Source organism: Perca flavescens, chromosome 4, assembly GCF_004354835.1.
Source record: "Perca flavescens isolate YP-PL-M2 chromosome 4, PFLA_1.0, whole genome shotgun sequence".
Classification (NCBI taxonomy): domain Eukaryota; kingdom Metazoa; phylum Chordata; class Actinopteri; order Perciformes; family Percidae; genus Perca; species Perca flavescens.
This window is the reverse complement of record NC_041334.1, coordinates 15,462,764-15,477,872: the sequence shown is the minus strand read 5'-3', so window position 1 is coordinate 15,477,872 and position 15,109 is coordinate 15,462,764. Positions and strand designations below refer to the sequence as shown.

The 15,109-nt window shown below is 42.8% G+C and overlaps 1 protein-coding gene across 1 annotated transcript in view; it reads right to left on the bottom strand.

Moving 5' to 3' along the window:
- Positions 1-14,291, bottom strand: part of phc2b (polyhomeotic homolog 2b (Drosophila)) — a 41,179-nt gene extending 26,888 nt beyond the window's left edge. The window contains exons 1-2 of the mRNA XM_028576408.1: positions 14,158-14,291; positions 1,221-1,524 (exon numbers count right to left, since the gene is read on the bottom strand). Coding sequence (XP_028432209.1) covers positions 1,221-1,466 — 246 coding nt within the window. The 5' untranslated portion in view covers positions 1,467-1,524; positions 14,158-14,291. The remainder of the gene's footprint in view (positions 1-1,220; positions 1,525-14,157) is intronic.
- Between the last annotated feature and the right edge of the window lie 818 nt (positions 14,292-15,109).

Here is a 15,109-nt window from a genome sequence, read left to right as displayed (position 1 = left end):
TTATGGCCAAGGGTAGCGCACAGCTAATTCACCGTTGATAAAATAAAAGCTAAAGTAAACGGTTTAAACGATATACCGTTCGAAAGGTAAGAAGTTACACTTTAGTTTTACACCATTAAATTAACTGAAAACATTAATAGATCATTTATATTTATATTTGAACAGATATTTTAATGGAACGTTAGCCAATAAGTGTCCGAACGTGGACGCTACCTCTACTTAAAGAGTGTTTCAAAATGTCTAAAACATGTGATCACTGCGAGCGGACAGACCTAAAATCAACCCAGTCCTTTAAATCGCTGTCTGCAAGACACTCCTTGACCCAATTATAGAGCTAAACCTCCAAACTACTGAAAATAACTGTCCTCACCCTTCACCTCTGAAAGTGCCCTCTTCCTGGTTGCCAGGTAACCAGAGGATGTTGACCTGTGGTCTATAGTGTCACAGAAGCATCCGAACCCCCACGCCATTTTAGATAACGGTCAAAATTGGTAGCAGAGATGCAACACAGCCCTGACTGACCATAAGTGAACAGTAGTCCTTTATGCTCAGAGGGCTGCCTGGTGACAACAGGGTTTGCCTTTTAATTTTGTCAGCAGGCGGAGTACACGAAAAGAAAGGATGAATTACAAAAACACTGCTGTGACAAAGCAGCAGCACTAAAAGTTGTGTGGGTCTTTGTCAGGGAGAGGGTGCGCCTGTGTAGAGGATAATCCCTGGGGGATGGGGGGGGGGGTCAAAGAGTCAAGAGCACTGAAGCACACAAAGCATTCCTTCTTTCAACTTGGGACAAATCTTGGGGAATGGCCATTTATTGAAGTTTCCTTCATCTGTATATTGATCAGGATGACAAATGTCTCTTCTTTCATTAATTTACTTCCAATTCAAAAATTATAAAAAAATAAAAAACAAAATATAGATTGATAGATAGATAGAATTATGTATTGGCCTATATGTGGTGTTATATACACCAACAGAGGGCAGTAGAGCAAAGTTATAAATTATGATAACTTGTGAACATTTGTATGTGCATGTAGTCTGAGTGTGTCTGCACATGACAGACACACACACACACACACACACACACACACACACACACACACACACACACACACACACACACACACACACACACACACACACACACACACACACACACACACACACACACACACACACACACACACACACACACACACACACACACACGAGAAACTTGCCTGCACTGTTTGTCGGTCAGGTATCCCGCCGTAAACGGATATCTGAGGCACTGTTTGTCTTCCTGCTGCTGTAGTACTACTACTGCCACTACTGTTAGTGTTACTACTACTGCTCGTGGAAGCCGTAGAAGTAGTAGCAATAGTGTTAGAGGTACTACTACTGCTGGCAGCTGTGGTACTGGAGGAGGTGGCGGCGGTCCCGGTGCTGTTTGCCGTAGAGGCAGGGGCCCCCGGCTCACTCTCCATGGTGCCCTCTGCTCTTCTCACCTTTGACCCCCGGCTCTTCTGAATAGCTCTCCTGTGCCTGAGGAGAGAAAAAGGAGAGCACATGAAAAGAAAATGCCACACTATTCCCTTTTTCTTTTTATATACCCCAAACCCAAGAAAAATAAAACGTTAAAATTTCAAATTATTATTTTGTTTTATACGCTCACATTTGAGAAGCTGGAAACAGAGGGTTTGACATTTTTGCTTGTCAATTAAAAAGGAACACGCCGACTTATTGGGAATTTAGCTTATTCACCGTAACCCCCAGAGTTAGACAAGTCGATACATACCCTTCTCATCTCCGTGTGTGCTGTAACGCTGTCTGACGGCTCCAGCAGCATCAGGCCAGCACAGAACATGCAGGTAATGGTTCCAGTAATCCTACTGCTCCGAATAAGTGACAAAATAACGCCAACATGTTCCTATTTACATGTTGTGATTTATAGAGTCACAGCGTGTACAAAAAACAACGTAACATGAGTTACAGCCGTCTTCTAACTGTAAACAAACCGGGAACTATATTCTCAGGCGGAAGAATATAGTACTTGGTAGGAGTGATATGCTTGCAGCAAGCCTGGCTGAGAATATAGTTCCCGGTTTGTTTACTGTTAGAAGATGGCTGTGTCTCATGTTACCTTGTTTTTTGTACACGCTGTGACTATACAAATCACAACATGTAAATAGGAACATGTTGGCGTTATTTTGTCACTTTTGTCACAATTGGGAGCAGTAGGCTAGTTGGAACCAGTTACCTGCAGGATCTGTGCTGGGCTAAGCTAATGTTGGAACCGTCAGACAGCGTTACAGCACGCACGGAGATGAGAAGGGTATGTATCGACTTGTCTTACTCATTACATTACATTACATGTCATTTAGCTGACGCTTTTATCCAAAGCAACTTACAATTGCTATATATGTCAGAGGTCGCACGCCTCTGGAGCAACTAGGGGTTAAGTGTCTTGCTCAGGGACACATTGGTTGATGTATCGCAGTGGGAATCGAACCCGGATCTCCCACACCAAAGGAACGTGTCATATCCACTGCGCCATCACCACCCTCTGGCCCCCCACTTACTCTGGGGGTTACGGTGAATAAGCTAAATTCCCAATAAGTCGGCGTGTTTCTTTAACCGAAAAAAAATTCATTGACTATCAAAATAATTGCCAATAAAGTTGCCAGTCGATTGACTAAATCAATCAATCGCTGCAGCTTCATTCCACTAAAATTAAAAAGGAATTCACAAGCCCTAAAATATCTACCTGAGTCTACCTCAGTCTGCCTCGCTATGGTAAAACGGACTCACTGCAGTAAATACTACAGCAAAGTTCTGTTTTACACAAATCTGCAGTAGGACGAGCGTCAACTGGGAAATGAATGATTCTTTTGAAGTCGGTTTATTTTCATGCACATATTCGCAACAGGAATATTAAATCTAAATGTAGGAGCCTGTTCAAACAAACCACCCCTGCATTGTTCTAAGATTACAGTTAGAAACTCAGTTTCTCAAACGCTATCAAAGCAAAGTGTAGGACTCCATTCTCCAAAAACGGAAGTGAAGCATGGCACGACAAAGCTGGTTAGAGGAGCACACAAAAATGTGGGAAGCTAATGAAATCCAGTGAATTAAGCATAAAAGGCAGAGGGGCTGGCTAGCATTAGTGGTCTCCCTAAATTACATCTTAAACAGTGGAGCGTTTCACATATACAAGAACACACACATTTGGTGCAAGTTAATTAGGAAGGCAGCAGAGGCTGTTCTAATGACTGGGACTAAAACTCCCCTGCATACACTCCCATCAAAATGCCCCAAACCCTGATACAAGCACCATGTCACTGAGTTTAATAAAAGTATAGGCCTAATTATTGCTCAGACAGTTGCTAATACAAAAGTACTGTGTCGAAACCATGTTATATGACATGTAGTATCTCAGACTTCCATTTCTTCTTGACGGTCATGAGAATAGAGGAGAAGAGAAAGAATGATTTAGGACCCTTCTATAAAAGCCTTTTAAAAAAGGTTGGTCCCCTGATGCTCTGCTAACCATTAGCACAGGAGGAAAAGGTTCAGATCTCTTCAGACAGATGAGACGGAGGGGGCTGCAGCACGACAGGTGATAAGATGGAAGGATGGAAGGAGAGAAAGGATCCTTCCTTGGTGGAGGCAAAGATGACGTTTTGTGAAAAGAATATGAAGAAAAATCAGAAGGCTTTGATGAAGCAGAGCTCAAAATGAACATGAGGACTTGAGATGCTAGCGGTGTAGAAGACATGCTGGGATTAATGAGTGTGTCTGTGGTGGGGGATTCAAAACAGCATGACAGCTGATGTAACATAGCTAAAAATAAATATATAAAAAAGAAAAGAGGCCAAAACAGGGAGGATGGAATTTCTAGCCTTGAGGTTAGAGGTGTGATTAGTTGGGGGGGGGGGGGGAGGGTAAAGGTTGAGTGAGCAGGTTGAGGAAATGGTTGGAGTGGAAAGAAAGAGGGTGTGATGGAACTAATTGAATAAGGAGCAAGGCAGCAGCCATGCTGCAATTCTTAGGCTATTTCCTCCTCAATTTTCTTTTGAACGGATTAGGGGCCAAAGCACAGCTCTAGAGCCCACTTATGCAACAAAGCAGACTTGGAAAAAGACTGCAATCTTACAAAAACATATGCTATTCCTTGAAATGGCAAAAGCTGAATAGCCCTACATATCTGAGTAAACAAATCAGTCACTGAATGAGAAAAAGACTGGAGTTTGGCCTTTGTTTGCGAAGCTGTATGCGCTTTTAAATGAAATGCTCAACAAATTAGGCAATTAGCATGTCAATAACGGATCCCACAGGTTTCAATTTAAGCAATTAAAAATGTTTTAACATGCAAAACAAAAAGATCTTGTCAACACTATTCTTTAAGCAAGAACGTTTGGGCTCATTGCATGAAATGAGAATGATATAAATAAAACATGAATAACCGCCAAAACACGCAAGAATGGAGACTCAACTGACAGAATGTAATTATTTTATATTTAGTAAAAATATAAAAACTTCAGTCAACTGTAAATTCCCCAAAACAAAGGCGCCATGAGTTTGCATTCAGCAGTGTCTGTCGTGGATTTGAAATGTCTCGTCTACATAAAATCTGAAATTTAGTCCGGCTCTCTGGTTGTAAACAAAGCACCAAAAGCGAAAAAGCCTGCCTGCCTGCCTGCAGTCATTAGCCTACATCCTACACTCGGTTTCCCATTGCCTCCATGTGTGTGGAGAGGGGAGGGAATCCCCTCTGGTAATGATGCCTTCATTCTCCGTCTTTCTGAGAGGAGTCACTCATCCATCAGTGAAGGGCTGCAATGGAGAACACCCCCTCCACTCCGGTCCTTAACCCCAATTTCACATCTCCAACTAGAATCAGGCTTTGAGCTGGTTTGGTTTGGGGAAAAACCCTGGTACCCATGAAGAGTGGTAAAGCCAATGTGTGCACATCAAAGCAGCGCCAGCAGCCTGTAATGCATTACAAGCAGCCGGTCGACACCATAACAACACGACTGCAGCTCCTTGCGCGCCTCACAAGAGAACATATTGATCTACTCACGCTGGCATTACAAGACCGCACGAACCCGACTGTCAGTTTTGTGTCTAGAGGATGTGCATAGCCTGCAGGAAGAGGAGAGCTGTTAAGAGAATTTCAGACAGACTGGCTGGCTGTCTCTACAGAGCTTAGATCACAGTAAGGAAGTGCAGGAGCTTCCATCAGTGTCCATCCTTCAGCTCGCATATAGGGAAACTCTGATGACCCACAAATTTTTTTTAAAAATCACTAGAACGGTGCACAAATCGATTGATGTGTGATAATGGCTTTAATAGCCAGGAGATCCACAGAGAAATGCATGCGTGTGTGCGCAGGGGATCTCTGCTGCTAAGACAAAGCCCCCTAACCCTGGTGCTCCTACCTCCTCCGGCCCCCCCAACGCGATGCAGGGGTATGATGCCCCATCCCCCGGGAGCCTGCTGTCTTCCTGCAGGATGCTGCTCCTCTTTGTCTGGCTAACTGAGTGTTTGGCTGCTTTGCTGACTGAGTGAATGAATGAGCGCGTGCGAGCGGGTTTCTGTGCTGTATCCAAACCCCAGCACCTCTCGTCAACCCCCAACACACCGCGAGCTCGTCGCCCCAGCATCAACACCCAAACTCCACCAACCAGGCCGCAGCCTGCCTCCTGATTATGTGGTATCCTAGCGACAGCCAACGGGGTGCCTATGGAATCCCCGTGCAGAGCAGCATGCTGATTGGACAGCAGGATCCTCTCTAATGAAGATGATGGTAATGATTTTACTCTTGTCTTTCCCCTCCCCCTCAGACTGAATACTGATTTTTTTTTTTAGGATGTATGCACCCTCCAACATAAGGTAGACTGCATTAAAAAAGTCAAATCCAAGGTAAGGAGGTATTTCATTAAAATCTCAAAAAAGCTCAGAAATCTCAAGCTCTTTACTTTGTTCAGTCTACGTCTGGACAGCTTAAAACTGAAGGCGCCATTTCCATTTTTAGTTCCTCAAATTTGAAAGTCTACAGGATAGGTTGAAAACCATTTCCACAAAGGATCTAAATCTTTAGCCAAATTTACCCTAATCCTGCTAAAAACAGACCCATTAATGCCCAAACTCAACTAATGATACACAGAATCAACGAGGGGCTAGCCAAGTCGCAGCAGGAAAGAGTCAAACCACCTATTCATATTTATTTATTTATATAGCATTTATGGAAATGAAATGCAGAACAATAAGAGTAGAAAATTACGTTCCCTTCCTAAAAAATAAATGGGATAGCTTGCAGCTGAATTCAACCCTCTCCTCAATGACAACAGAACTCATTTATGTGAAATAGGGTAGATACAACCAGAGGATAATGGCATACTTATGCTCTGCCCCACCACATTAACACGCCACCCAACTGTCTAGCTGTATGAAATGTGGCCATTTGAATCGTTTGCTGGTGCAATGTGCTATTGATTGGGGCCAACCATGCATGAACCCCATTGATTATTATCTTCTCATTAGCATATAGATTAGCTGGCGGTGAAGCCAGAAACACAAGTCTCGAATCTCACACTCTGCTTGGCCTTGGGAGAGGGTTCCAAACAAAAAAGTAAAGAAAATAGAGAAATGGGGGTGGCTCAGACTGATAGGAGCTGCTTGATGATGGACCTCAACATCTGAAAGCCCAGGACCTATGAGATACTAGAACACACAGAGAGCAGCCACAGTGAAGTGAGGCATAAGGGGTGGGTCCGGCAAGGGGCTTTAAAACGAATAAACCCGCCTTTTGTTCAAAGAGTACATAAGCTCATTATCAATTTCAAGAACGCTGACGCCTAACAAGCTCTTCTGGGAAGCGGTATGAAAATAAATGATCTAGGCACCATATGAGCCTTGCTTTGAGATTCCTACATCAAAGACACTGCCAACCAATGTACTAAAAAGGTCTGTTTGAAAGTATTCCAACTTCCAAACTCATTAAGATTTATCTGAAAAGTTTGAAAACGCAACAAAAGCATGTCAAGCGACGGTGGCATATGAGCTACCCGAGAACGACATTTTACAGAAATAATACTACTAGCTAATTAATTAAACACCAGAGAAAGTCATTTCTTCCTTTAAGGGGGCTGAATATATTCATTGGATGAGTGTGTCTGTCTTCAATTATTTTTTCGGTGAGGAGTGCCTATTTATAAACCACACAGAGGAGATGTAACGTCTCCTTGCAGACTTATCATTTTTTATAGACAAAGTGTTCAAGCTGGTTGCAATTTCTTCAGAAAATGCAGAAAGTGTTAGTGGCAGATCTGTCAACCTTTATTTATTGCAGAATTGGTACAGTCAGACTAGTCCATGAGGGAGACTGTTATTACTGCAATGTAGGCACTCACTCTGAAGCACAACAATTTATACGCATATAACAACAACAAAAAGAAACCAACCATGCCCAATGCTTGCATGACTGTCCCAAAACAATTAGTCAAATCGGGCAAAACAAGCAACTTGGAAGACTCTACGGGGCATTTTATTTATTTTTTTTTTTTTTTTTTAAACTAAAATTATTATATTATCACCAGATTAATCTATGAAAATAATTGTTAGCTGCAGCCCTCAGCGAGTCATTGAGCATGAATTCAGTGAGGTCATCAAGTTGAACTAATAAACAAAACAAAAAAACTGATCCAAATCTTAACAGACAATACACGTCGCTAGAGATGCACCGATAGACCGGCCGGTGACCAGAATTGGCCAGTTTTCACAAAATATTGTGGTTGATTTCTAATGAATGAGAGGAACTGCCCTAGCGATCATAACCGCAACAGTCAGCTTCCACATCCTGTGCTCTACAAAACAGCATTTCCTTGGTGATGCTGAGGTCATCCCCCTAAGGCGGATGATGGTCGATGGGTCTTGTCCAAACACAGCAAGCGATGCACTGCCTTTGTTAGAGTGTGTAAGACAGAGATACCCTCTGATCCCGAGGCAAGATTGGTCAGGTAGCGGTAATTGAGCCATCTGACTCAGATGGACCTTGCCTTCCACAGCTGAGTAGACCAGCACAAAGAGACGCTGGCTGCTTTCCAGGTTAAGTGTGCTGCTGTGTGTGTGTGTGTGTGTGTGTACCATTCCAGCACGCATAAGACTCATGCTGTGAATATACAAAAAAAAAAAAAAAAACTTGACTCTACACCAGGGGTCTCAAACTCAATTTACCTGGGGGCTGCTGGAGGCAGAGTCTGGGTGAGGCTGGGCCGCATCAGGTTTTCCACAAGAAAAGCTTTGTTAAAAAAATTCCAATCTTCTGAAATCTCTTTATTTTTATTATTTATATTCTTTTATCCCGCCGCATACGCATCACTTTGATTTACTTTGTCAGAGAGAGAGAGACCTCATTAACTCTCTAAGTGCCATTGACGTGTGTGTGTATATATATATATATATATATATATATATATATATAGCCTATTCTAGGGGTGTCCGGGGGTATACCCCCCCAGGAAAAAAAATTTGAAAAATAAACCGTGAAATGCAAGTCTTACATGATATGTGCAAAACTGCAAGGTTAAGAGCCTATACTCTGCATTGTTGTAGTATCAACAGGTATTAGGGCATTTACATTACTGTTAATCAGTCATTACACATTGTATTACCTTGTTATGATATAAGAAGTGACCTATACAATGTGCCAAACATAATGTGCCACATGAAGAGACAGACATGCAGCATGTCAGTAGCAACAGCTGAGAAGATTTGGGTCTGTGGTGAGCAGGTCCACCTCACACAAACTTCTTCTCCCATTCTCTCTCTTTTACACACACACACACACACACACACACACACACACACACACACACACAAGTTTTGTTGAAGTTGTTGCCGTGTTCTGATTGTTCTCATCTCAGCTCCGCCGAGATGAAAATAGACATGCCATTTCAAAAAATATCATTTATTAATGTATCATCATCATCATTCAAATATCATGTTTTCAAAAGCATCATTTTCATAAATTTTTTGGTGACATATTTAGACTGCAAGCAGGCACATCCGGAAAAACGAGCAGGCTTACGTGCCGAGGCCGAGCCCCGGAGAGCCCCGGCCCAATTTAACCCCTGGTTATATACATTTAATATACATATATGTATACGTATAATGTCCCGCTGGGCAGCAACTTAAAAAAAGTGTTGTGAACGCAGCGCGCTGGGACAAATGTCCGCGTGTGCCCAATAGAAACGAGGCAGCCAGCCAGGCACGGAAGAAAACACTCCATGACAACGCTGCTGTAACTTTCACTCATTGAGGAATGTTTCTCTGCTTGCTTCAAGCCCGCCCGATGTCCCGCCCCCGAGAGCCATATACCCCACCGTGATTGGTAGGTTCGTTCAGCCCCGCACACAACACTGTAAAGTACCATACATATCACACTCGCGGGCCGCACTAACATTAATCTTTCATATTAAGGCGGGGGCCACAAACTATCGTCCCGCGGGCCGCAATTGGCCCGCGGGCCGCGAGTTTGAGACCCCTGCTCTACACAGTAGACCGTGGTCTTTTTATGTTCAGCTCCATTTAGTAAGGCCCCAGCCTGTGAAGTGCAGATTGCACCATGAGATGCTAAAAATCGCTCGGACAGTTAACAACTCTCGAAATAAACACAGGAGAAGCAGACAGAAAAGAGCAGAGACAGGCCGGGGCAGAAAATGAAATGAAAGATTCCTCCTCTGGTCTATAAATACCACAGTTAAATAGTTCTGGCCAAGCTTGCAAATTAGCAACTCATTTCAATCCAGACTGTTCTACCAGAGCAGTCTCGGAGGCAGCAAACTCAGGCGTCGAGCCCACCATGAGGAAAAGAAATAGGTCAGGTATAAGCAATGATGAGCAGCAGCACAGAAAAATGTAGTGCTTCACTGCCTACATCAGAAACAAACACTTTCAATTTTTATCAAGGCTAGCAGTGGACCAGCCAGACATCGAAAGTTCAAATAATCCAAAAGGATACCCGTGAAGGCTCTTGGTTACTACAGACTCATAACTAACATAAGTAGCATAGGGAAACTAAATGTGATGTCGTGTTTTTTTTAATGAGGTTAGAAATTAAAAACGCTTACTTTTGATTTGCAAAAAAAAAAATCATTCTTATAAAACGAATATACCACACTGGTATCCTGCTGAAAACTAACTGACTGTAACAACACATTAAGGCAGACACAAAAGTCAACCTAATAATCCATAACCCTGTTTTCTGAGATGCATCACTGACACTGGGTCAGAGTGGCCTTTGACCTAATCTGACAAGGCCCTGACACACCATCAGCCAACGGCAGGTAGGCCTGGGCGAAAAATCGATTAAATGAATTAATTCAAATTTTTTGTTGCGGGCGATTTAAAAAATAAGTAAATCGAGTTTTGGTGTAATGGCGCATTTTTGTCTCCCCCATGATAAAAATGTAAATAGGCTATACAATCTATTTCTTAACTGCTAATTAACTTGTTAGTCCTAACTTTGAACCAGCAAGTTGCATTTTAAGCTCCTCTTTTTTCTGCTTGTGGAAAGCTAGGTGACACATTAAAACTATATTGATGAGGACCGGCGAGTTAAATCGGCCGTCCGAGAGTACGCCAGGCAGACACACGGCTGACAACCTGCAGGTGGTGGCGCTGGAGACCGGCTCGGACATACACGCCGCGGACCGCTGTGGACTTGTGTCAGTCCTACAGCTGTCCGCGGACACAGTGTGTCAGAGCATTCCAGACGGGTGAACGGAGACTCTGTTTCCTGCTTGTCGGTCAACGGTTAATGATAAGTTAACATTTAATTTCATTGTGCTTTCTTTTGGAAGGCTGGCTGCCAAAAATCGCCACTTACTAGCTAATTAAACACTAGCCATCAGTAAACAGAAGGTAGTATCTGGTGTCTGGTGTGTGTGCGCGTGTCGGCCCGCCCCCGCATTTGGCGACTGGCCAGTGTTAATTTCGGACCCTGCACACACGGTAGAATGTTTTTAAGGAGAAAGTAGGCCTATAAACAGAAATAAATTATTGAAGTTATCGTCTTGGGAAAATCTGAATTTTCATGTCGAATTAATTTTCGATTAATCCTCCAGTCCTAGTGCAGCATGCACAGAAAATACGTGATGGTTTGCCGTTGGCTGTAGTCTTTGCAGTGTGCTCAGGTGCAACTTTTTGGCGAAGATACAGGCAACGTTCTGCCTTCGTCGCTGCTAGTTCTTTATTGTTGGTTTGGTGTGTCTGGACATTAAAATGAAACATTTTACAAACATTTTTGACTGACACTGTTAAGGAAAGGTGGATGTTTTTTTTAGCTGATCCTGATATTTTCTATTTTAATGGTATACCGCTATGGCTCCAGTTTCCACCAATGGACTTGTCTCTTACCATTGTAACGGTGCTGTTACAATGGTAAGAGACAAGTCCTGTACTTTTACCGGTACCGACCGGATCACGTCGAGTGTTGGTTCACATCAAATCAAACAGTGGCAAATTTTGGTACCTGAGAGCGCATTAGGGCAAGCTTATCTGTCCTCTCTGCATGTTGACACAGACACACACACACACACACACACACACACACACACACACACACACACACACACACACACACACACACACACACACACACACACACACACACACACACACACACACACACACACACACACACACACACTTTGTTGAAGTCACGGCAATGCAGATAAAGTGGTTTCAAGTGTAGTTACAGGTTCACGCACACACCATTCACTGTGATATGATATTAATGGCGAGCCAAAAGCAGTCGCTGTGCTGTTGACGTTACACTTCCTGTGAGACAAGCAGGCACAACAGTGGTTTATATGCCCTGGGGACTGACTGACAGGCTGAGGTTGTAAGGCAAGGCAGCTTTATTTCTACAGCACATTTGAGCAACAAGGCAATTCAAAGTGATTTACATGAAACATTAAAGAGCAATTAAAAATGGTCATGATGAAAATAAAACAGGTTAAAAAGGAATATACAAGAATAATAATAAATTTAATAGGTTGTAGGGACAGGTTTGGGAGGAGAGAGGGAGGGTTTCTATTTTTATTAATTGCTGTCAGTGTAAAATATTCTGAATAAATAACATACTGTTCTAATAAGATAAATAGGTTTGGGATTATTTTTACAACTGAAATATTTTTTTGTAATTACAGAGGGAAAGTACTGAAAAAAGTACTGTTGGGTACCGGGAACCGAATTTCAGGTACCTGTATCGGTAGTGATATTGGTTCAGATGCGAAAGGTACCCAACCCTACTGCTAGGGGCAGGTACAGATGACTAAAATCACTGCTTTATTTGTACCTGTATCGAATATAAACACTACAGTTTCAGTGCGTGCAATCCCTTGATAAGATGAGCACAGATTACTTGAATTTAGGGCTGGGCAATATATCGATATTGTGATATGGGACAAGATATGGTCTTAGATTTTGAAACTGGCACCATGTACATACGGGAGCACATCTGGCAAGTATCTCGTCAACAAAAGCAGGCCCAGGTGTGCTGCTTTTGGACAAGAATAAGATCAGTCCAACTATTTCTACCGGGTGAACACATCAAGTCTCTTTGATGCTGATCATGCATATCTCTATAAGATAGAGTGCAAGAGAAAGTAAAGTGGGTACAGATGAGGGAGCATCACCTCTCACATGCAAATATACACAAAACATGAGAAAGGAGGTGTGGCTTTCACTCTCTTGTGAAATAAGCAAATCGGCCTTTTCATAACAGCTTACTGCATTAGACCAGGTGTCAGCTATAAGAATGGATGTGCAAGTAATTGTCTGGGTAATTTTCCCAGGCTGTGTAATCTCAGGTTTAAGGAGTCTCAGCTTGCCAGGCTTTTAAGTGGATAAAGCAAGCATCCCCCTGTACTTAACCCCCAGTAGCCATGAGGAAAACCTATGAGCTTCTTCTTTTGCTGCTTTATATTCTTGAAATAAACAAATTACTGGGTATGAATGATCTGACCCTCTTGAGAGTGCAGATACTATGAGGAGTGTACAATAGGCAACATTTGTTAGTGCTCTGGAGCTGGGGCAACCCATGGCCTCCAAACTAAACCTGTATTCACTCCTAAATTTAATTTTCTTGGTGTTGTCACACTCCCCTAGATGTTTTGACCACTCAGTGGTTTCATAAAAATATGCAAAGCATGTCAATAGGCATCACCCTGTGAAGTGGCTGTCTGACCTCGGAAATACACTTTCAAAACAACATTAGAAACCTGACCTTTTGAAAAATATATAACCTTTTAACAAATCGTTAAAGAAAAAGGGCACAGGTGGAAGCTGTGGCTACTTGCACTGACCTGTCAAGTGACACAAACAATGCCAGGCTATCAACAACTCTGCTGAGTGTGCTCTTAGCTGTATAACTTGGTCTCGATTAAATGTGCATTATTGCTCCATATTACTTTTGCCACTTAGAACGTGTGTGAATGTGACAGATTAATCCATAATGGAAACTCTTGTTAATTGCAGCCCCTTGTAGTGTCTGTGCTTACACTCTAAACGCATACGCTAAAGGGGGAGGTAAGCTAAAGTTGTAATGTTATTTTGACCACATTCAGGTCACTGTAAGGGCATGGCCACTACTCCAGCTCTAGTGGAGCATTGGGGCTAACCTGGTGACCTATACAGTGTCAAAATAGCTCCTCCTCTGTGCCAATGGGACCAAAGTTTCTCCAGAAAGCATCACTTTTAACGTAATGATCAAGTAAAGCGAAAACTAGAAGTCTTAGAAGAGACGAGATTGCTGGCCAACACGTTCAATTTACATGTTTTGCGCAATGACTTTCATTCATAGGTTTTGTAAATTTACATTAGCTATCATTAGCGCTACTAGGGTTGGTATTCGTCACCATGCTGCTGTTTTTGTACACCATTTGGAGGGTTTGCAGACTTAAGTTAGCGGTTAAACAACGTTAGCAAGCAAGCTAGAAACCAACACCGCTTGCCTGCTGCTGTTTTGGGGCCCCGAGAAGACGTTAGCTAGTGCGACCGATTAACTTCACGCGTTCCGACACACACACAAACACACACGGTGACTGACCCCCACGCCCCGTGCCAACCGTGACACCCTGTGCTAAGAAGCAAGCTAGGCGTCGCACTTACCGTTATTGTATGTCTTGTAGCCTCGGTCCTCTTTCTGGTCGCTCTCCCTGGCTGTTTTTCCTGATATTCTACACCATTTCTGGATGGTGGCTCAGAGCAGACCAGCGGCAGCAAGAGAGGAGAGAAGGGGTGGGCCATTTTCATTTGCATTCCAAACTGGCAACGTGACGCAAATCTGTCCAATGAACACAGAGTATGATAGTTAACCCCGCCTCTTCTGCTATCAATCAACAGCCCTTCCTCCTCCGCCCCCCTCTTGTCTCTTCTTCCATGCGCCTGTCAAGTGGCGACCGCTGTCTTAATCTCCATGGTAACAAAAAGGGATTTAACCCTTGCCCAGTGCTTTATTTGCACTGGAGCTTCACTAAAGTTAGTGTTGGAAAAAGTATTCAGGATATGGATAATATAAATCAATATTAAACAGACCAGGGATCAGCCCTGTTCAGCTTTGTGAAGAATAATGTCCCAGCTGATCCAAGAGGGTTTTTAAACAGTTTATTTTGCTTAAAAAGTGGGAGAGTTTTCTTAACTCATAAAGGAACACTTCATCCTTCAATTTTTCCGAAAAATTCAAAGTCATCAATTTTAGAGATAATCCTACATAGTTTTCACTGGATGGGAAGGATATGAACAATTGAATGAAAATAAACCAGTATAGCCTAACTAAAGATGTCAGACAAATGTAGCAGGGGCGTAGGACTGGGGGGGGGACTCATGTGAGGAGGGCCCAAAAATATGCTAGAATGAATAGCTGTGGATGCAGGGAGGGACCCATAGAAAAATGCCGTTCTACAGGGCCCAGAATTTTGTGCTATACGCCCCTGAATGTGTAGTGGACTAAGAAAAACAATATTTGTCTCTGAGATGTAGGCCTAGCAGTTGTGTTAAATGGAAATACTCAAGTAAAGTACAAGTACCTCGAACATTTAGCCTACTTAAAGGAATATGCCAC